Below are 23,520 nucleotides of genomic sequence, written 5' to 3'. Positions count from 1 at the left end.
GCATTGTCACACAAAGCAGAAGAGAAAACAAAGACATACAAGTCATTTACCTTAGACCTTAGTTCCTCCTGTGTCTGATCTGGCGCATCGGGCGGCAAGTTTCCATGTCCGTTTATCAGCAGCTATCATCTCTGCTTCTTCCCAGGGGATGTTTGCCCTTTTCATACAATTAATTACATAACACAATTAAACACGTGACTGAATACCACTATTATCTACACAGATGAGACAAAGATCAGTACAACAATAATAGACAAAAATTAGATCAAATATAAGATGAAAGAAAATGGATGGCATAAACATATTATAATAAAGTATCAAATAACATAAAAAAACAAATCAACAACGAGTAGTGCATATTATGCAATTATTTATAATTAGATATTTAAGGACTTCTGGATGCTTTAGTTACAACATGCAGCAGCTGATTTGTCATTTTTGTTGCAATGCTGACCTCTGCCGATCGGTGAGTAATCACAAACTGAAAAAGACACACATGCACTTCATTCTACTAACATTTAATATTTACTGCTGATCCACCTGTTTCAATTTAAGCTTGAAAATACTATATTTACACAACACACTGGAGTATGAGCTGAATAGAGGAAAACAAAACTAAAAAGAAAAACCTAGTTACTGTTAACTATATTCAAGAATGTGTGAGTGATATAAAAAGAGCTTAATGCTGTTCTTACTATAACATTTGTCACTAACAGATATACTAACAGAATAACCACATGTGTCTCCATGATATATGAAAATAATCATGTGTCAGCTCTGTGGTGACTGTAGTTATTTCACAGTCCGTGCCATGATGTAATGTCCTCTCCATCTCTCTCTTCATGGCCTCAGGGACAGAGATGTTAACAGAGCACCCGCTGCTGTCGGAGCCCTCCTCCGTCAGTTTCTATAACTGGATGTCCAATGCTGTGGGCAACAGGACAGGAGCTGGAAACCAGGAGTCTCCGGTCAACCAATCCCAGCACAACAGCCTGCAGACAGGTGAGAGGGGGGTTTGTTTTAACCATGTCAGGTTTGAAACCAGAAATTCAGACATCACAAACACACTGCTTTATCATCTATTTTCCTCTAAATGGGAATTAAGTTAACATTACTTCATGTTCCATTAAAGAAGACATGGAATATTTTAATTCCATGTTTACAGACATTATAAATAAAGTGAGAAGTAGGCTGATCTTCTTCCGTCCTACTTCCTAGGCCGCACTTGTCAAACCAGAAGGCTACATCCATTTCTTATATGCAGTCTTTGTAACATGGAACCGCAAGCTCACAAATATGTTTGTCTATTATTTGTTTTCTGCGACTAGAATACAGTGCATATTTATAACTTCTTGTGCAGTAGCTCCAACAGTCAAATGTCAATATCATTTTGTTTTACTAGACCCACTGGAGTCTCCCGACAGTTACTGCCTTTATCAACCTCTGGCTACAACCAGCACAGGAGGAGGTCAGGGTTGATGTTAATGATGTTAATGCTGTTAATGGTGTTGAGTGCTGTGCTGGTGATTCTGGTCTGTGTTAGTTCAATAGTCACCCCCACGTGTAGCTGTGTGTCTTTCCTGCAATCATCTTTTTGTCAGGATATGAATTTGTCAGTGCAGCAAAGACTGAATTGTAACAGTAAATATGCTGATATGTAACATTTAATCACTGGCATGTGTTGCCTTTAATGCTGCAGAAGGCAGGATTGCTACAAAAATAGTTGATAGTTGAGTGGAGGCGTTGGGGAAGTTAAAATTACATCATGATTTTCCTGGGAAATGTGCGATAATTGTTATGATGATTTTTAAAATAAAAGTGTTGCTTGTGTGCAGCTTTACATCCTGATCTATAAGCCATATCACCCAGCCTCACTTAGTTTCACATTGTTGCACTTTCTGACTGTCTGGACTAATATAAGTGCATGTAAAGGCTAGAACTTGTGGCCTAGAGGATACTCTTTGTCATAATCTACTTAAACAGGTGTCAGTCCTCCACAGCACAGCAGGGCAGGTTCTCCCAAACAAATTATGTGAAAGTGATGATGAGGCGGTTTCATTTTTTTTTTTTAAACTGCACAAAAAGTGGCCATAAAGTTTCTCTTAACACTCCCAGTGATGTCACGGTTCCCTCTGGTTTAATTTTCTCTCACACTTTTGTTATGAGGAGCTGGAGCAGTAAAGTGTTCCACCCGACAGCACTCACTGTTACTTACAGTATATTTTAAGGCATTCTGCTCACACTAGAACTGATCACATACGTTGGTGAGGAACGAGCTGACCTCACAGAAACATGTGTTCCAAACCTCTGCCCTCAGGTGGGACGTGTAACCTGCCCACAATTCCCTCAGCTTCAGACTTTAACACAGTGCTGTCCAGTGACCAGAACACCCTGGACGGGACCCACTCCCAGCACAGCACGAGCCAGGATGACATCGCCGACATTGAGGAGGGCAACCAGTGTCCGGCTGCTGTTCAACTGGCTGATGCTCAGGTAACCGTCAATACATGTGTAGTCATTGTTATTCTTGTTGAATGGCTGAGCTTTAGTTATTAGGTAGAGGGTTACCTTAATGTCCTCAGCTTACATGTGCAAATGTGTGCTTTTTCTCTGGATGGAAGTGAGAAAATGTGTAGATTGTTGGAGAAAAAGTAACCGTCAGAGTTGTTGTGTGTATTTTGGTGACTAAAAGAGTGCAAAATGCTGTTTTCATTTCATGCTTTGATGCCTGTCTCCCTCCTGCAGGTTGTTTTCAAACCTTTGCTGAGCTACACAGGCATCCAGGCTCAAGACACCACTCCACTTAGTTACAGGATGTATTTTGGAGAGCACCTGTCTTTTTCTGGTAACCTTGAGTGTCTAAGAGCAGACATCGTCGACTCTGACACCGCCAAGGAGCGCAAAAACAAAAGATCCAAGAGGTAAATCAATCTGAACTTTAACTTTTTTAAACAACATTTCAGTAATTAAATTCTCTGTTGTTATAGAAACCAGAAGTTCTAATGTTTTTTTGTCTCATCCAAGGTCCAAGAAATGTCACTTCTAAATAAGTAATTTGGTTTTTATAGCCATAGAATGAGCCTTTTATATATGTACTTTTGACATTTGTTAAGTATTTAATATATATACAATTTTAAATAGAATTTTAGTGGAATAATCTAAAAACCTTACACTGACCACCTGACAGTTTACCTCTGGAAGTCCCACAAGTAAAATAACATTATCATTTCTCTCTGTCTCTAGACAAGGCATGGTGAACCTCCCTCCACTGGAGTTCAAGCCAGCGCTGCTGATCGAGACCTTCAGCTTGAACGCGGTGGTGATGGAGAAGTCGACCAGTGCTCCACAGGGCCCCACTGCAGTGCCGCTCTCCTTCCACGACCTCAGCCGCCGCCATTACAACACGTTCCACTGTGATTTCACCACAGCCTGCCAGGCCATCAGCCAGCGTGTGGACATGGCCCTGGTTCGCCTCATCCACCAGTTCAGCACTATGATCGATGACATCAAGGCCACGCAGACTGACATCAAGCTGAGTCGCTACACTGCTGGCTCAGCTTCCCCGACACCCACCTTCAAGGCTCGGCCGTACCGCCACTTCAGGTCGTCAGATTTCAGCCGCAGCTCCAGGGGAAGCCTGAACGGCGGCCGCAGTGCTACTCAGACTCTGAAGAGCAAGAGAGGTGCAGTGGGAGCAGGAGCAGGAGTTTCTGGGGGATTGCCATCAAACGGACCTCCTTCAGGCATGGACACGCTCGGGAGGAGGGAGCCCCGAGGACGCAGCTCCCTCGGACGCTCAGAGCGTCGCACCTCCAAGGTAACAATGAAGTTTGTCATATTCGTACCCTTACCTACTCTGACAGTTCAAGCACAAATAATTGTCGAACCGAACCGAACTGTAATGCTTGGTTTGAATGGAGCTGAAGGTTCCTCATGTCCTTAGTGAAGGATGGGAATGGGTTGTTGTCGTGTAAGAGAATGACGACTAATGGAGCTCTCGTAAGACGTACTGGTTGAAGACATAATGTCATTAGCACAAGAGATAAAAACCAGACAAGAAAAACAGCCAGTAAATAGACAGACACATTAATAAAAAGAACATTATATGTAGTCATTTGTACTGACTGAATGCTTAAGTTGTCTCGTTTGAAAAGGTCAAGCAATTCACCAGACTCATTAACCACAGCAGGACATTCCAAATCCAGATGTTGCCTTTACTGCCTCCTCTTATTAGTCTACAGCTCGGAACAGCTGCTACCTGCCCAATACAAGGACTTCAGCTTATTTATAGAGCGCATTTAAAATCAAATAAAGCATGGGTATAATTAAATAAAAACTGAGACAGCAGGATGAAAGCAAAATGACAAGAGCAGAGTATAGTTGTAATGAAATCATAACCCGAACAGCATCTCTCAGATCGCAAATTAGACTGTGGCTTGTCACGTCTTTACGATGACTCTTTCAAGACAAAATGATTGTGGGTGTTAATTAGTCTGCAGAGCTGAACATTAGGACTTCAGACCTTTGATTTAAGTTCAAGGAAGTTTTTAAACATCCAGTATTCAATCCCTCACTTTAATGTAGAAGGGAGTAAGACTGCATCGATCTACAGGTTAGCCTTTTATTGCCTGCAACTGCAGCTAACGATCTGGTTCTAATAGTGTTTGAAAAGGACTCCAAATATTCCTCAGTGGATTTAGTACTCGTCTTAAACCTTAAATGAGGCTGAAGAGTAAAATCACAACATGATTCCTTCATTTTTCACAAATAAACTCTAGAGGGAGCCTGTACATTACAAAAGCGCTGCCTGTTCTGAGAGGCTTTTGTAATCTACAGGCTGAAACACTGAAACACAGTCTTTCATTCAGGCCACTTAAGGTTAAGGCTTAAGGTCTGTTTTTATGAGGAACGTTACTTAGCCTGAGCAGTGAGGGACATCAATTTGTATTCTATATCTATTCCCATACTGTGTGTTTTGCTTGTTTTGTAACCAGGTATGTTTGACGAACCCCCCGTGAGTTCCATTCCTATACACTGAAGCACACAAGTGTTGCACGGCAGTCATAAACAGTAGAGTGATAAGTAAGAAGTTAGCAAAGCTTGTTTTTTTTGTTTCCCAACACATTTTATTCTATCACATGTTCAGGTGTCGAGGAAAGGCTCTCGAGACGTGGCGGACCACATGGCGATCCAGATGGATGACTCTGACTCCATCACAGTGTCGGAGCAGAGTGAGCCGTCAGCAGAATGTTGGCAGAACATGTACAAGCTTCTTAATTTCTACTCTCTCATCTCCGATCCCACTGGCATCCTGGAGAAAAGCTCCCCGGAGAACTGCCTTTCAGGTGACAGTCAGCTGCACTCAGTCACTCACTTCTTTGTTTTTATTTATTTATTCAAAACTTCCACTTCTATCAGACCTTTTTTTACCAATTACTGGTTGCAGATTTATTGTTGTTTTCTTCCCTCTATGGAAATTTCCTGTGAGTTGCCCCGTAAGCTTTTTGAAAGCTGCTCCCTATATCCTCCATTCTCCTCATTTGTATTTTATTCTTTACTTTCTCCTTCGCTCTTCACCTAAAGTACACATCTTTTTGTAATAACAGTTTGTTTCTTCACGTGACATAATTTATACTTTGATGATCTTTCTTCACTCTCCAGCTCTAAATGCTGCACATTTTCTCCTGACATTTTGTAAATGCTAAAAATAAACGTTGTTCTACACACAGTTAAAACATTATTTATTCTTAGTTTTTAGATTATAATGCAATAGTAATTTCTGATTTGTAAGTTATCTTTGTCCTAATGTTTCATGTTCTTGCACAAAGTTATTGTCCAGCCTTGACAGAAGTGTGTCTAATAAATCAGTAAGACTGCTATTAGTGTGTAATGAGTCATTTGCATATCAGTGTCTAATCACGTCACTTCTACATTTATAATTGGCACAGAAGGTGGACTTCGGCCCTCGGAGCCTCTGTGCAAAGTGATCTTTGAGAATGAGCAGCAGGAACCCACCACGCCCAACAAACCCCTGAGTTCAGGCGGAAGGCGGCGCAGCCTGGTGAACTCCGAGCCACAGCACGTCACGCTCATTGTGTTCGGCATCGGCATGGTGAACCGCACTCATCTGGAGGCTGACATCGGCGGCCTGACCATGGAGGCCGAGCTCAAGAAGATCCATGGAAGTTTCACTCTGAAGGAGAAGATGAAAGGTGAGGAGAAATCAGTGCGGGTGCTAATGGGTTAGTGCTGTTTGTTTTTCTTACTTACTTTCACTCATCCTTGATTGACTGTTCTTTTTATTGTTTCCACAGATATCCTGCACCAGAAAATGACTGAGACATGTGCGTCAGCTCATATTGGAGGGGTGAACATTGTCCTCCTGGAGGGAATAACGCCCGATATCCAGTACGTATAAATTCTACTTTGGTTCAGCCAATCAACAATAATAATAAAGAAAATATGCCTTTCATATGTAAAGGAACAGTGTATTTCAGTTTTCCCTTTTTTAAATAAAGATTTTGATTCAAACTGCGGTTACGTATCAAATATGGCGTAAATAGTTAAGCACTTAGTTTCTAGAGGATTCTCAGTCATATAGAGAGAAGAGAAAACAAAGAAAAAACCCACAGAAGCAGAGCTCACTATCTCTCTTTGAAAAGTTTAAAGTGAGAAGTGTGTGCTGTATTTTTAACAAGCTCAGGTGTTGAGCGATTTCTTTTTCTAACAGTGTTTTTACTGCAAGCAATTTCCTCAAAACATAAGCACCCTAATCAAGTTACAAGCTTAGTAGTCTTATATTCAGACAGGTTGATGAATCTCCACACTGCTTTTGATTCACTTGTGCTGCTGCTTCAGAAACCTAATCGTATTTCTTTAAAGTAAGCCCCAAACTGTGCCAGTCTGCTTAAATATGAGTATCAAACAACCTGGCACTCAGTAGATGGTGAAATTGACAAACTTTCTGCTATGTGTAAGAACAATACTTCCAGTTAATTCAAATGAGGATGGTGTTTTTAGTATGGGGCCACAGGCTTCTTCCTGCCCTGCCTACTCTCTAATGCCCCTGTGTTTGACATACGTATCCCGACGCTGTTTACATTATAACTTCAGATACAGTACAACACAGCCTTTAAAAGAAGTGGAGCTTGAGCGCTGACCACATGTTGAATTCAGGTTCCTCCTCAGTGTTTGTGCGTTTGTGAGTTTATATTCACACGTGATGTTGTATCAGAACTGTTTCACACCCTTTTCTGCTCTTCTTTTTGAACTTTTCCAACTACTTGCATAGGCTGGAGGATTTCCCAACATCTCCCACCAGCACAGCTAAACAAGAGTTTCTGTATGTTATTACATCCCACGTACATGAGTCAATCAAAACCTGAAACTCATTTGTATTGGTCATCTCTCCACCACATGTATTGTCAGTGACATTTTCCATCAGGCTTTTCCTTGTCAAGTGTGTGAATTAAACCACTTTCACTGATTACATAGACTTGAGGGAAAACAGCCCTTCATTTCCTTTCCTCATGTTTTCAGTCAATAAAAAAAAGAGAAGTTATTTGACCATGTCTACATTTTTACATGGAAACTGGTTCATGGTCTTGATTTATACATGACGCTGTTCTAGTCTTGATGATCATTCAAATTGCTTTACATTACAGTTGTGCCATTCACCCTGTCACACCACCAAGCCAGTAGCTTAGAGACCAGACATTTCACTGTCACTGTGTACACTTCATTACCTCCATCACTCGTTCTACCCAGAGAACTGGATGCTTTCCTGAATTTGCATGAAGCTTCGCTGTTTGATGTCCTCTCAATCTTTCCACCTGAGATGCACATTCATCCACATGTCTGTGTCAAGAAAATAAAATGTATATTTGTGTAGTGCTATTGCTCATTGCACTTCATGCTGTGTTTCAGAACTGTGGTCAAATGCAACATCGCAAAGTCCCAGGCGTTGTACAGTGCCCAACGTGGACTGAAGACCAATAATGCCGCTGTCTTCAAAGTCGGAGCCATCATTATCAACATCCCCCAACACCCGGCTACTTTACATGGCATGATGGTCCGCAGCTCCCACCAGCTCTCCAAACAGATCTCTGACCTCATTCGCCAACCCTCCAACATGTATGTCTTCCCCATGTTTCACTCTTTATTCTTAATATATGCAAAGTCTTCATTCTTAAATACAGCAGCTGATTCATAACATGGAACTCCTCACAGTTATTTCCTCGATACGAATGAAGTTATTGTGTCAGTCCAACTGAAATGATACTAAATGTGTTGGTACTAAATGAAATTTCTCAAAGTCAGACGTAGTCGAGCTGCAACCATAGCTCAACTTTTCTGTGCATGGAAACATACTGACTGTTGGCTTCATAGTCTGCCCGTGGTGTGTTTCCATGGTGATATCCTGATTTATGTTAATATATTTATGGAGGTTTAGATGTGCTTAGGATATTGAACAACTTTTTATAATTTGATATTCACTGTAATAGAAGCCAATATCTGCCAAGCTCTGCATAACACACACTTAATCACAGCAGTATCATAAAGTTTTTCAGGTAATCGATTGACAACAGTTTGCTGAAAATTCTGAGATATGATACATCCCGCTGAACTATTAGCTCAAAATGTGTTGCTTGTGCTCTACCTTCATACACCGCATCACCGCCTGAGTAGTTAATGAACCGTTGCAGACTTGAGTGATGTTATTTCCTCCCCACACAGTCAGCCTCCGAACAGAGAGGACACCCCCACCCCACAGCCCTCCGACAAAGCGTCCAGCATCAATCAGACTCCCGTAGAGGCCAACGAGTTCCCGCAGCTTCCCGAAGGCCTGGAGAAGAAGCCCATTGTCCTGAAGTTCAGTGCCATGATGGATGGCATCACCATTGGGGCTGCTCTTCTGCCCTCACTGAAGGCTGAATATAAAATGGGTCGAATGAAGAGTCATGGCATGACAGGTGTGTTTGTGAGAATACATGTGGCATTGATTTCCATAAAGAACAGCTTGGAGGTACTCTGCTCTCTGGTTGTCTTTCCCTTTGCCCTTCCGTTCCTGCTAATGTGAAGTCTACAGGCTGGAAGAAAAATCAAAAGTCGATATTTTACACTGTTTTTGCTTGTACTATTCTTTCATGTAGGGGCACAAACCAGTTTCACCTTTGAGTTGCCAAACCACAAGCTTTGCTTCCAGTCCAAAGTGTCTCCAGTGGACATGTCTGCCATGCCACCATCAGCCAGCCTCACCCTGCCTCCAGTCACCATGTCAGGAGAGTATATCATGGAGGAGCACGAGAGCCACTCGGACCAGGGCTGGGGACAGGACGACTTCCCTGCCAAGCAAGGCAACTACCTGCAAGGCAACTACCTGCGCTGTGTGGCTGAGGTCAGATGATGCTGATAAGATATACAGTTTATTTTACACATGCATTCCAGATAATCACACACTGACGTGTCCTCTTTGATTTGTAGATTGGTTCATTTGAGCACAACCTGACCACAGACCTGCTCAACCACCTGGTCTTTCTGCAGAAGGTTTTCATGAAGGAGGTCAATGAAGTTATTCAGAAGGTGTCAGGTAGGTCAAGTAATATTACAATAATAATTAATATAAGTTCATTCATTCTCTCTACACCCATCAGATTTGTGTGTTCTAGCCACATCATTGAATTTCTGAGGCAATCAATGTACATATAGACTCAGTGAGTAAAAGAAAGTGGTTTGCTTGCTTTGCCTTCCTGAAAAACAACATGCCTCCAGCATACACCTTTTACACAGATTTTTCACACGCGTCACAAAACCTACACATATACAGTGTACGCAGTCTCTACAGAACTGTATAGTTTTCTTGGTATTGTAAGGTCCCAGGTTTCCTCACGGATCAATAAAGTTAATCCAATCTTAAACGTCTGACTGTTCCCCACAGTATTCTGTAGCCTACAGCTGCTGCTTAAGTCTGAGAAAAATGTCTTCTCCACACAGAACAATGCTCAAAGCAGTGGTACAAATCCATTTGTCTTCATTTTTTGTTTAACTCACTTAACCTGGTTGACGTAATTGCCCAACACCGAGAAAGCTGTGAGTTATATGCCATTTTAGGCCAAAGTATAAACAGTTTGGCCTTCAGCTGAGTATGTAGCATTCACATCACATCACATTCACATCAGGGGGAAGTTGTTAAATGTACTGTAATGAGACACCTCATCAGATAACTGCGTAATCCAGCTACATCGTGTCACTGATTATTTTCTTGTGATGTTTACTTGTTTACTTTCTATTTACGCAGGAGGAGAACAACCCATTCCACTTTGGAACGAGCATGACACCTCAACTGATGCAGACAAGCCAAAAATCCTGCTTTATTCACTCAGCCTCATGTTCAAGGTATTTCCTTCTTATCCCTTTCAGTATAGAAACTACAAAACGGCACATCAGTCATAGCAGGGGGTTGCAACCAGGGAGGGATTTTTGGTCCAGACCTTGTGTTGTTTTGAGCAATAAAACCAGTAGAGAATTTATTATGCAGCCAGGTTTTTACACCCACACCAAGTCTGCCCTCAGTTTCAGACACCAAACTTGGTTTCGGTTCTGAAGTTAAGAACCTTATTGATGCTCATGAAGATCACAGATGTGGCCAAAAAATAAAATGTATCAGCAGGAAGTACTGTTGCCCCAAAAAACACACTCTAATTTCATCATTATATCTATAAATAGACTTCACGACTGTACCCTGGAACTAAAAAGAACCAGGAAATTGTCTGTCATTGTTAATACAAATAACAATTTTACAAAACGCCTCATCACTCTCACCTCAGCTGTAATCCCTCACACCATCGTTTTTTCACAGATAAAATTATGAGACAAGGAATGTGTCACATGTGCCTCCACATGAGACTGCTGTAGTTGACTTGGCACACCCTCTAGACTATGCAGTGTGGACACTAATTGTTCAAGACCTTAGTCCAGCAACTGCTGCTCTGACACTGTCAGGCTGCTGTAAAGTTATTTTTAACTCCAATTAATCAAATGCGCTTCATCCAGTCTGTCTTTTTTTCCTAGAGTTCAGAAGATTGCAGTTGTTAAAAAGTCTAGTGTCTACAGGACACCTCACTAATAAATCACTGCAGGCCCAAATCAAACTTAAAATTCTTTTACAAACACTATTTTCTTGACGTTTGTCAGTCTGAACTTTGACCACTGCACGTGTATTTCAGAAATGATGTTTCAAACTGGTCAGGGTTGGTAAGACTGGATCCCAGTGCTGCATTTACACAGTTGACCATAAGATGCTGCTCAAGACTCACTGGGACATTCTGACACAATCCTGGCTAACATCATTTTAAAAATAAAAAAAGATGGAGTCTACTTTCTAAGAACACTGAAAATCTGCATGAACAAGAAATCTTCCTGAATACCTGAGCTCTCCTCAATCTAATCTTTACTTATTCTCATTAGTTTTTTCAATGCAATTTTAAAGAGCAATGTCTTTAACACCATTTTTTTACTGTATTTTCAGTGGCACTTTGAAGTGCTTTGTGTCTGTAACTTGTTTTCTAAATGTCAGACATTCATTTAGTTTCTGAATTCTTATTCACAGGGAATCCAGATGACAGCAACGACTCCCTCTATGCGAGCTGTGCGCTTTGAGACGGGCCTGATAGAACTGGAGCTCTCCAACAGGATCCAGTGCAAGGCGCAGCCCGGCAGCAGCAGTTACCTCAAACTGTTTGGCAAATGTCAAGTTGACCTCCACCTGGCCCTCGGACAGATCGTCAAACACCAGGTACAGTTTAGCCTCACACTGCTCAAATGAGGGCTAATTCAGGCAGATCCAAATTTCTTTCTCTTTCACTTGGTTGTCACAGATCGCTGACTGTGCTCATTTCACTTCACAGGTGTACGAAGAAGCTGGCTCAGACTTCCACCAGGTGGCATACTTCCGAACTCGGATTGGTCTCCGGAATGCTCTGCAGGAGGAGATCAGTGGCTCCTCAGACAAAGAGGCTGTCCTCATCACGCTCAACAGACCAATTGTTTTTGCCCAACCGGTGGCTTTTGACAGAGGTTGAGTTTGTTTCTGTTGACATTATACCGTATATCAAAAGTTAAGATGGAGCTTACGTACATAAGGTATACTGCATGCTTATAGTGAAGACTATAATACCGTTGGTGCTCACTTACTGGATCATATTCTAAAACATTAACTGAATTAGAATATCATTTCATTGAATACAATGCCTTTATTTTCAGTGCACAAGAATATGCAATGACATTTGCAGGCTGCATCTGAAGCAGTACCAAGCTTTTGTGGCTGTGGAACAACTGATGTTATGGCACCGACCATAATTTGTCAAATATTTGGTTGTTCAAGAATAATGCATGTTAGTAATGTTTGTTTGAACTCTTTTCTGTGTGTGTTCCTGCAGCTGTTCTCTTTTGGCTAAATTACAAGGCAGCGTATGATAACTGGAACGAGCAGCGCTTGGCCCTCAACAAGGACATCCACGTGGCTACTAAAGAGGTGGTGGACAAACTACCGGGCATCCAGCAGACCTCAGCTCAGGCCTTCAGCACACTTTTCCTGCAACTGACTGTCGACGACCTGGGCATCTGCCTGCCAATCACCAGCACATCACAGGTACACAGCTACACTGACCTCTGACTGGTGTTTTACCATTGTTCAGTGTTCAGTAGTGAAACCAATATCAAAACCTTGAATTTCCATTGATACTGACATCAGTCCGACACAGTCTTTTACCTTTTTTAAACAAGTTATCCATGAATAAGACATATATGCATTGACCACCTATTTAAAGCCTGCTATTTCTAAAACATGATGCTCCAACTGTGTATCAGTCCTCGCATGACAGTGATGGCTAACCTCTATCTCTGCAGCATGTTGCCTGTACCTAGCATTTATGTCGTATTTGTGGTTTAGGGATCATATGGGATATCTGATCCAGTGATTTTGGGCAGTCTTGAACTGATACAATAAAAGGTATCATTTCAGCCCATCCCTAATTCTTTAAACATGTAAAGGTCGTGGTTGTCATCCCTTTTAAAGCAAGATCTTTGTAAGTCTCATAAATCTTTTTTTTGTTCACTTGGTTCTAATCTCATTCCATATGAAGCCAAAAGTCAGAGTCTTAAATAATGCTCTTTTCATCTCCACTGGTACTTTGATGTTCATTTTGCTTTCATCAGTGGCCTTGAGAAGCAAAACTGTCTTCCTGTTCTTTGTCCCAAAAAAAGAAAAGACAAGTCTTCTGTTATGAGCTGTAATATCAGTGTTTTCCCTACCAAAGGCTGGCCTCCAAACACACTATTCTGCTACACAACACTTTGTTGCTCCCTCTGTTTGCAACAATTTAACCTTTTGTTGCAAGGAAAACAAACGGCATCTTTGTTTCATGACAAATTCCTCCACTCACTCTCCACTGCTGTAGCCTTTGCCATGTTTTGGCACTGATTCCAGAGCAGTAATGTAAAAAAAACACAAAAACCTACACGCTTGGGGGAAACACTGTATATTAATGAACTGTTATACTTGCAGTTTGTCCATAGAGACGAAATATACCAGCTGTTATGTCACACTTATTTCCATAGAGAGGACAAGCACCAGCTACGGAGGGCACCAACTCTGAAGCTGGGGCCAGCACATCAGTAGGCCGCCATAAAAATGCAAGAAAAGTAACCTGCAGTTTCTTTCATTTGTTGTGATTGGCTTGTTGTGGTGCAATGACTTACTTGTGATCCATGCAGTGAATACACTGCAATACATATGCTCTTCTGTCTAAAATAGCAGGTCATGCTTCTTTGTAATAATCACTTTTCCTCCACAAGCTGGCTTAACAACATAAAGCTTGAGCTGTTATCTGAGGTGTTTGGGATGTGTAGATACTAAAATGGTGTACAGAGTGTTGATTATTTTTGCAGGCTAATGTTTCAAGGACTGTCGTACAAATCTGTAATATGTTGGGGGGGGGGGCTGTTCACATGCAGCGTCTCTTGCGCTCACAGATATATTATTTTTGATTGAGACGTGGATCAAACTCACACATGCACAACACACTTGCAACGTGCCTGCTTTTCTGGGAGCATCTGTGTCACAACAAGATGAAAATATCATGCAATGCATCTTTTGATTCTCCGGCCAAAAAAGTAAGACAAACTGGTCTTTGTCCACTCGGGGTGGGGCTGAGAGAAAAGCGGCACTTGTAATCCATTGTCTTTGTTTTGATTATTTGTGGTCTTTGTTTAATGTCTTCATTAACGCCAGGATCAGATTACACAACGTCAGGCCAATTTTCAAGCAATCTGGTCGTGACTGATACATTTCCAGCGTCGCTCCCGAAGGTGTAGCTTTGGTAGCCATGATTGACAACTCCTTGTCCCGCCTCCTCGATAAACTTGCACAGTGTCGTGAATGATGATTGGTCGGGGTCATAGACACGGCAAGAATCTGTGCCACTGCGATTGATAATCTGACATGGTTACCGTCATAAAAGACAAAAATATCGTGTAATCTGATCCCGGCTTAATTTTGTGAGGCTGCAGACGTGAGAGAAGGGCAACCTTAACCCAGCGCCTGTGGCTTCATCTATGTGGTTTTCATGCATTTTTGGACACTGCATGCGAGCTGTCCCTTATGTATAGATGAAGAAAACAAAGACAGGGGATTTGAGAATGATCTGGAATTCCAGTAAAAGTGTGGTCTGACTGTGACTGCTGTGAAGTCACTTCCTGTCCTGACATCATGATCAGACTGCTGTTTTAGGACCAGTCCCTTGTATTTATTAAGACATTCAGGTGATATGGACAAATCACTTTGAGTGCTGCACAAAAACACAATCTAACAAACTTAAAAGGTTGGTAACATTTCACCTGTTCATTCGTTTACAGTCCAGTCTGATTAGTAGTCGGTTGCATGTCTTGCAGAAAGCATGTAATGACGACGTTGATTAACCCAAAAATGTGTTTTGTTTGATAAGGTGGTGATACAGTAACGCAGATTGAAATGTTACCAACTCCTCTTGATATCTGCCTTTTCTAAACACATGGAAGTGGGTTCTTTGTTATTGTATGCGCCTCAGGCCTGTGTAATCCCTCTCACTGCTCCTCCACCAGGCCAATCACAGCATAGACTTTGACACCGGCTCAGCTCTGGTCCTGACCATTGAGAGCACGCTGATCACAGCCTGCTCCTCTGAGTCGCTGGTGAGCAAAGGTCACTTCAAGAACTTCTGCATCCGCTTCGCTGAGGGCTTCGAGACGACCTGGGACGACTGGAAGCCTGAAATCCGAGGGGATTTGGTCATGAACGCATGTGAGTGGGAATTATATTACATTTGAAATGTGTCACATAGAGGGTTAGAGCTGCAGTGCATAACTGGTGGTGATTTATACATTTTGATGTGATTATTTTGCCTCTTATTTGTATGCTGCTGTGTGTTAATGGGGCAGTGCAGGGGTGGGTACAAGAAGTCTTCACATGAGACATGAGAGCAAAACACTGCTATACTGATAGGCTTAATCTGCATTGTGTGAACTACTTTGACAGTGGTTTGAATGGATCAGACAGGGAAATCTTTCTCTTCTTCTAGATGGGCTTGTTATTGTGTGATTGATAACCTGGCTTCAGTCGGTAGAAACTGCACTCATGTGTTTTCCATTGATGCAGCTTTTCAGAAATCTTGAGTGTCTGGTTTGTGTTTGTGGTGTGTACACAGGTGTAGTCCCTGATGGTACATATGAAGTGTGCTCCAGGACTACAGGGCAAGCCTCCGCAGGCAAGTTCCTTTCAACTATGCCACACTACATGAAATATGGATCATCCCCTCAAGTGGCACAATAAGCACAATCACCTTCATCCACCTCCTCTGCTGTTCGCTCTTTCCTCAAAACAGAGAGCAGTAGTGCCGGCACCTGGACTCTCAATGTGCTTTGGAAAATGTGTGGCATTGACGTCCACATGGATCCCAACATCGGCAAACGCCTCAACGCTCTTGGCAACACCCTGACGTCACTGACGGGCGAGGAGGACGTAGACGATATCGCCGACCTCAACTCTGTCAACATGGAGGACCTTTCAGACGAAGACGAGGCCGACACCATGTCGCCCACCATCCACATGGTCAGTTAATCAAAGCTGATTTATTTTGCATTTGTTTTAGTTTGAGTTAACCTAACCTTTGGTCATTTAAAAATCACTCTGAAAGTAATGCCAAGAGAAATTTTCATTTTAGAAATTCTTTTCTTCTCCGTCTTATATAAAGATAACGGTTTAACGAATGATTTACATGTGCAGTTTGCACAAAAATGTCAATCGACCAGGCCTATTTTTCTTTATTTTATTTATTTTTTTAAAAAACAGTTAAATAATCAACTATTTATGCATTGTATTACTGTGAACGACGACAGCTGAGAGAATGGGCTGTAACTCTGACTGAAAAAGCAGTTACATACAACTGTATGTTATATTTTCAATATTTTCTGCAATTTACTTTCTCTCTTACTTTTTGACCTATACGGCTGATCTGTTGTGGTGTAACAGCTGCTGCACTGTTGCACTCAGGAGCAGTGGAATACGATGAGAAAATGAAGTCTGACTGCATTGTATTGGTTCTTTTTCTCGGATAAAATGTTGAATAATGAGCTGCAGAGGTCCTTGTAGGCAGATTTGTAACCTCTGGACAGAATCAGTTTTCACATTTGTATTCTTGAACTACACTAAACATTTACTGAATAGACATTGTTTTTGTCGACTAATTCCCAGCAAGAAAGCAAACATTTTTTCAATGTTTCATCAACACATCTGAAGAAAACCCAACCTGGCTTACCTCAAAGCTTCGCAGGGTAAAGTCGTTTCCATCTATGTGTCACTGCCATTGTTTACAGAGTCCAGAGTGCCAGTTCAGCCCTCGGCTGACCTTAAAGAAGCGCCTGGTAAACCACATCCTGGGCCTCAGCCCCAGGCCTCAGAGTGTGTCTGTCCCACCCGACTGCTCAAACTGCCCCTCGCCTGGCCCGCGAGCGGGCAGTGCCAGAGCCCAAAGACCGGTCTCCTGGGCCTGTGTATGTAGCCACACGCAGCGTGAAACTTTCCTCTGGGCTCACAAAATCACTGCAGGTCGCATTCAATCTCAGTCACCTGCCATTAACACATCAAGGCTGTGGATTCTGAAATGCTAAGCAACGCTTTATAAAACAGATATATAAATACTGTATGTATATAAAAGTATAGAACATGGTAATATAATAGGTAATGGTGTTGCTTAGCTTTCCTTTTCACTGCTCTCCTTATTAAGCTTCAGTAATGGGTGAAAACAAATCAATTTGTTTTACACAATTCCTGTGGTAATAGTTTTTTTAATTTGTTTTTTTTTTCCTATTTCATTTTGAGTGAAATGGTGGTGGTGGTGGTGGTGGTGGCGTTTCATGTTTTTATCTGCTGTGGTGTGTGATTGAACTCCAAATACAAAAATCATAACAATAACACTAATCTTAAATCACAGGTTTGGGAATGATGTTTCACTTATAGCAGCTGCCTGGTGAAAATCTTCAAAATGAAATGGTTCAGGGGTTTGATCGGCAGGTTTGTCTCGATTCCCCATCCGATAAATGTGTTTTGGTCTGTATCATTGCTCTGACACAACAGGAGACCATTGACCCCAGAAGGCAAGTCTTGATGGGGAACCAGGTGATTGATGCCAGAGGGAGGAAATTCACCAAGAGGGTGGTGGACATCAGAGAGCTGAACGAGCAGGCCAAGGTCATCGATGACCTCAAGTAAGATTTATTTTGTACACTCACACTCACCTGTATTTTGTCAGGACATGTTGGCTGTTCCTGTTCAGACCTGGTATTCACATCTGTCCTCTGTGATCAGATTGCATGTGAATTGCCCGTTTAGTATGACTGACTGTGAGAATCAAAGCTCTAATTACACTGCTGTAACATGAAATAAGATTTTAAGCAGCACTTTTTAAAATTCAGTGTTGATTATGATGCATATGATTGAATGAGTGCTAATGAGTAAAAACTTCTGTGAAACTAGAGGTCGGAGGTGGTGGTCGGCTAAGGTGATGGTCTATAATGTGTCCTAAGGACAGATTGGTTTCAGTATTGTGTCCACATGTGTCCTCAAACCACCTCCGAATGTGGTTTTTATGATGAGATCTAAGCATGAATTAAAAACAGACTGTTATCTGCATGTGTTTGGATCTCTCAGGACAAATGTTAACAGCAGGTCTGAACAGCTGTAAAGTACTGTGTATTGAGCCAAAGTTCTTTTCATGACTGCAGGAAGTTGGGGGCCAGTGAAGGCACCATCAACCAGGAGATCCAGCGCTATCAGCAGCTGGAGTCAGTCGCCGTCAACGACATCAGAAGAGACGTGAGAAAGAAACTGCGTCGCTCCAGCATGAGGGTAAATGCTCCGTTTTCCATCTCCACTTAATGAAGGACAATATTTGCCACAGTAGTTTGAGCACTGTCATATTCACAAATAATGACAAAATGTGGCACCTGTGTGTGTAGATATTTTTTAATGGGGCCTGTGTGTGTGTGTGTGTGTGTGTATATTCATCTCTAGGCGGCCTCTCTAAAGGATAAGTGGGGTCTTGGCTACAAACCAAGCTATAACCGCTCTAAAAGCATCTCGGCACCCACAGGCAGGCCACCTCTTAAAAGGATGGACAGACAAAGGTAACAAATGTAATCAAACACACCATCAAGGGAACTTGATCGAGCATTTACTGTAAACAACCATGAGCGAGTGACCTCTGTGTCAGACCACTGCAACACATTTCCCATTAACCCTCTGTCAAGTAATGAATTAGAATAAGAGGAAGTGCTGGTTTCATTGTATGCATAGAATTATGCAGATATTCATACAATAACTGTAAAATAAAACAAACAATAAACAAGTGGAAATAAATATTACAAATAACAAGATCAAATGTGGTATTGCTGGTACCAAAGGGGGATATTTTAAGACCTTGGAAGAATGATGATTTGATGTCCTTCAGAGCTGGATGGCTGAAAACTCTTGCTGCATGTGGAGAGGATCCAGCTCAGTGTTTCTCCTAGCGCTGCAGTTTTTATAAAACGTGGCATACTTTATTTCTCATCTGTTGAGCGTTGGCAAAAGTGTGTGTATTTAATTTATGTGAGTATATAGAGGTAGAGATAAATCTGTGTATGTACTGTATGAAACCTCTTTTGGCCACAGTGGCCACAGTTTACTGTACATTCTGTGTGACTTCCTTAAAATGCCATAAATATGTGTGCACGTCATTTCCATGTCTCTGTAGTTCCAGATTGGGGGATGTGGATGATTTACCAGATGTCCGTGTGGTTGCTTCTTCTCCTGGCCCCCGGGTCACCTTCAACATCCAGGACACGGTAAGCGTACGTGTCTAACATTTGCACATGTCATTATTTACAGATTTAAATACACGCTTTCTGATATTGTGATTAATTTGCTGCAATTATACGTTGATAGTTTGAGTATTATCATCTCCCATCATCTCAGTTTGTCGCTGTAATTGAAGGCCATGCTGCATCATTGTATTGTGTCTTCCACATGTATGTTATCATTTGATCATCAGTTTTACAGTCGACTTAAGAAGCAGTTCAAAGGGAGAGGCCGACATTGTGCTTTGAGGATTTTTGTCTATCCTTTTTTTTTTGGATGAGCTAATTTTTAACAAATCCTTTTATTCAATTGAAGCTAAATAATCAGGCCCTGGACTCTGCACATGCACCTCTCAGTCCAGGAGAGATATTCAAGGTATACGGTTAAAAAAACCTCTAATTCTACAAATTAAAACACCTAACCAACACCAACAAATAATACGTCTGTTTCCCTTTTCTCCTCTGTGATTGCCTTGGCTGCGCTGATAGGATTTTGTTATGCAAATCAAACAGGATGATGAAGTACCAGCCTCCGCTATATAGACTGTGTGCTAATTAGCATAATAACATACTGTTATCCTGAACTCGGTGTCCCTAGTTACATCAGGATTTGTTCCCAGTGCACAAAGATCACCTACACTTATTTTCAACTGCTGTTAAAATTACAAATAAAGTTTCACACTCTTTATTTCTATGTTTCTGATTAAAAAAGACGTTTGAGCTAGCAGCTTATCCCTGGAATATTTGGATAACATAAACACAAGCGTACTTTCAGAAATATGCTTGCTTGTTGATATTTGTGAGGCTGCTTAATGAACTGCGGAGTGGAAAGTACTCATCCTGTTTTGAAACTGCAAGAAATCCAAATCGGCTTTTCTCTAACTTTAATACATGGAATGATTTCTAACAGCTCAGCATGGACCACCTCTAAACCGCAGTCTTCGCTCATATCGTACATTACCGAAAACATGAGGCTCATACTATGACTGTTATTGCTGCGATTGTAAATCCATTGATTAAGCTTTAAATGTATTATGTCACTTTGAAATACAATCATTTTTATAAACCAGTTCCTTTCCCCACACCTACATTTCTTATCTCCTCTTTGAAAATCACATTGAAACATATTTGTCGCACATATTGTAGATAAAGATGTTGCAACATCATTTGGGAAGTATTCTCATTGATTAGAACCATTCTCAGACGTGTTCAATTTGAATCTAAAGCCAGCAATCAGTTTGTTTATCTTTCCTTTTGCTTGTAGCAAAGAGACATGTAGGAAAAAGACTAATCAGGAGAAACAGCTAATGTCTGAAGGTAATAAAGTGTATACCCACATATACAGGTGTGAAAGTAAGTGCACTGCACAGAGACCACAAGCCTCACAGTTCACTACAGTCTACTGTGCAGCAGCAATCCTGTTGTTGTATGTGGACGTTCAATGATCAAATACAACATCACTTCTTTACATACTGATACATTCTTCCTCAAACTAGTACAATTTACACAGGGCCACAGAAATCATTCATAAACAAATATTGTTCCTATGAATAATCATAATAATGTATTTAAGACACGCCTAAAACTCAAACACATGTGGAAAATATGTTCAATTTTAAAATTGATTAAATGAAATCATACCATTAGCTACTGTATCATAGTAAAAATAAAAAGTAATTGCCATAACAACCCTTGTCCAATTGCCAGGTATAAACAATCACAACCTTTTCACATTTTTCAGTCATTCTTCAACATTTACAATCCCAGACTGATTCTCTGCCTGGTAATGGCTGCATGACTGAGTTTGCTTCTCTCTGTGATCATTTTGACCTTAAACGTCCACTCACTTCCTTTGGTCACTGACTTCGTAACACATTTGTGATTAGATTGAGAATATATCTGTTGTTGTTCTAAATGTAAGAACACACAGAATAACCCAATTAATCCTCGTCCTGTGAAGCTGGATCTCAGACTGGTCACGAGTCAGTTCTAGTCTCAGGTGCTGTTTGCCTGTGTCACACATTTTCACCCTTTACACGTTTATCAGTTTCCAGCTACTGCAGCTGGACTCTGTCAGTGACTTTCTTGGGTATCTGTTCTTACTTCTGACAACCTACTGTCTCTGAGGAGAGATGAGCTGTCTCCTTGCTGACTACCTTGGGCATTTCTTCATGGTTATCCTCTTGAAAGTGTTTTCCCTTTACATCTGTGGGGTTTGCCGTGTCTTTGCCATCTTCTTGTTTGTCATACTGGTTCATAATGGTTGTGTTTTGTAACTGTACTACATGGCAACAAATGCAGAAAAGCGTCATTTGTTACCAACATAGTCCAATTAACAGAACACTTCCTTCTTCAGAGTTATGAGCCTTTGATTGCTTTCCTATTCAGGAGTCATCAGCCACATCAGCAAAATGAGTTGGCTGATTTCTCTTGAATAGGACAAGCTTCATAAAAACATGAACTGTCTCTTTGTGTGAGTCTGACATTCTGCACTTCTCTGAAGTTTCCTGAGGAGACACAGGCGGACCTGTTGTCAGCCTACACTGACGACCCATCTCATCCTCATCATCAATTTCATCCTCATTCTCCATCCGTTGTTGAGGGCCAACACTCCGATTTCAGTGCCCCTTGCACCCCTGCTGTCTTCTCACCCGCACTTCCCTTCCAGCACGATGACATGAGGCGCGATGACTTATCCTCGTCTTCCTCTGAAGACTCGGAGAAGGAGGATGACTTTGAACGCGAGAGACCACTGAGCTACAGAAGGCCTTTGTGAGTCATCTCATTGTTTGTTTCTGTCCACTCAAGCATTCCTGTGATAACGTTTGATGGAAGAAAGCACTATGAGACTTTTGCCTTCTGTTATGTTTTTATGACTTGTGCTTTCAACTGTAAATAAAGTCTTTGGCTGTACAGAAAACCACAAAAATATTCTTCTAACGTTTGTTTGCAGCCAAATGTCTCACAAAAAGCCCTCAGGCTTCTCTGCTGTGAGTCAGCTGTTCAGTGAGCGCTGGCCAAGCACACCTGCCAGCCGCAGCTTCAGTGGCCCCGGTACTGAAAGAAACATCGACTTTGAGTTGGACATCCGCGTGGAGATCGACAGTGGGAAGTGTGTCCTTCACCCCACTACTCAGCAACCTGAGCATGAGGACGTTTCTTTAAGGAGGTACAGTGTCATTCATGTGATTCTTCTTCATGTGACTCAAAACCACAGCATTTAGTCTGAAGGTGTGTGGGTGTGTGTTTTAAAATCTAATTGCAGACTCTAGATCTTAACTAAAAATTTAAACTGTCATATCATGAAATTCACTGGAAGAATTTAACAGACCGTTTTATCCCTGAAACAACAGGTAAACAAAACAGAATAAGGCATTCACAACACACCTGACCTCATATAAAAAAAGACTCTTCTTCTCCCTGTGGGCTTTGCAGGAGCTGTGAGCGCAGCCTCAAGAGTCTCGATCAGGAATCTCCCCCCAAGAAGAAGAAGCTGCAGCCCACCTACACCTCCACCACTCATCTCTTAGCTGGGAAGAAATGTCCCTTCTCCCTGCAGACCAAATCTAATGACATGGAAACCACAGTCTTCTACATTCCAGGAGTAGATGTTAAGGTCAGCCTCTGCCTCAGCTTCCAAACTGTCTACGTTATTTTATCTACTTGTACTGTTTGTTTATTTGTTTGTGTTTGAATTGTTTTCCTCATTCTAGTTGCACTACAACTCCAAGACCCTGAAGACAGAGTCTCCCAATGCCTCGCGTGGATCGTCGCTCCCCCGCACGCTCTCCAAAGAGTCGAAGCTGTATGGTATGAAAGATAGTGGCCCTCCCAATCCTCCCAATGCTGTCCAAAGCAAGACTAACTCGCTCCTACCTCCCCCACCCCCACCTATTCCATCAGGTACTGAGCATTCCCTCATTTTTAATTGCATGCTCGAGCACCTTTCCGCAATCACCCAAACTTACAGAGCCATGAAGCTCTGATGATTTTCATCCACACATGCTCCCACCGAATCAAATGCATGTGATTTCATCCTTAAAGGCATGAATCCAGAGGGCACCTTTGATCAAATAGGTTCATGCATATTGA

The 23,520-nt window shown here is 41.7% G+C and overlaps 1 protein-coding gene across 7 annotated transcripts in view; it reads left to right on the top strand.

Moving 5' to 3' along the window:
• Positions 1 to 23,520, top strand: part of kiaa1109 (KIAA1109 ortholog) — a 71,356-nt gene that overhangs the window by 32,145 nt on the left and 15,691 nt on the right. The window contains exons 45-75 of one of the 7 annotated variants that reach the window (XM_044047948.1): positions 853 to 1,002; positions 1,403 to 1,468; positions 2,318 to 2,493; positions 2,746 to 2,921; positions 3,244 to 3,817; positions 5,147 to 5,345; positions 5,949 to 6,212; positions 6,315 to 6,408; positions 7,292 to 7,342; positions 7,927 to 8,133; positions 8,737 to 8,972; positions 9,153 to 9,397; positions 9,484 to 9,589; positions 10,298 to 10,395; positions 11,609 to 11,794; positions 11,907 to 12,075; positions 12,438 to 12,649; positions 13,618 to 13,701; positions 15,139 to 15,337; positions 15,741 to 15,800; positions 15,918 to 16,144; positions 16,909 to 17,085; positions 17,669 to 17,799; positions 18,316 to 18,439; positions 18,605 to 18,717; positions 19,326 to 19,416; positions 19,745 to 19,804; positions 21,932 to 22,200; positions 22,382 to 22,597; positions 22,864 to 23,044; positions 23,142 to 23,331. In XM_044047948.1, coding sequence (XP_043903883.1) covers positions 853 to 1,002; positions 1,403 to 1,468; positions 2,318 to 2,493; positions 2,746 to 2,921; positions 3,244 to 3,817; positions 5,147 to 5,345; positions 5,949 to 6,212; positions 6,315 to 6,408; positions 7,292 to 7,342; positions 7,927 to 8,133; positions 8,737 to 8,972; positions 9,153 to 9,397; positions 9,484 to 9,589; positions 10,298 to 10,395; positions 11,609 to 11,794; positions 11,907 to 12,075; positions 12,438 to 12,649; positions 13,618 to 13,701; positions 15,139 to 15,337; positions 15,741 to 15,800; positions 15,918 to 16,144; positions 16,909 to 17,085; positions 17,669 to 17,799; positions 18,316 to 18,439; positions 18,605 to 18,717; positions 19,326 to 19,416; positions 19,745 to 19,804; positions 21,932 to 22,200; positions 22,382 to 22,597; positions 22,864 to 23,044; positions 23,142 to 23,331 — 5,331 coding nt within the window. The remainder of the gene's footprint in view (positions 1 to 852; positions 1,003 to 1,402; positions 1,469 to 2,317; positions 2,494 to 2,745; positions 2,922 to 3,243; positions 3,818 to 5,146; positions 5,346 to 5,948; positions 6,213 to 6,314; positions 6,409 to 7,291; positions 7,343 to 7,926; positions 8,134 to 8,736; positions 8,973 to 9,152; positions 9,398 to 9,483; positions 9,590 to 10,297; positions 10,396 to 11,608; positions 11,795 to 11,906; positions 12,076 to 12,437; positions 12,650 to 13,617; positions 13,702 to 15,138; positions 15,338 to 15,740; positions 15,801 to 15,917; positions 16,145 to 16,908; positions 17,086 to 17,668; positions 17,800 to 18,315; positions 18,440 to 18,604; positions 18,718 to 19,325; positions 19,417 to 19,744; positions 19,805 to 21,931; positions 22,201 to 22,381; positions 22,598 to 22,863; positions 23,045 to 23,141; positions 23,332 to 23,520) is intronic. The other 6 variants (XM_044047949.1, XM_044047950.1, XM_044047951.1 and 3 more) reach the window with 6 other exon arrangements.

This window comes from Solea senegalensis, linkage group LG16 (genome assembly GCF_019176455.1).
Source record: "Solea senegalensis isolate Sse05_10M linkage group LG16, IFAPA_SoseM_1, whole genome shotgun sequence".
Lineage (NCBI taxonomy): Eukaryota > Metazoa > Chordata > Actinopteri > Pleuronectiformes > Soleidae > Solea > Solea senegalensis.
This window is presented reverse-complemented; position numbering and strand designations above follow the sequence as displayed.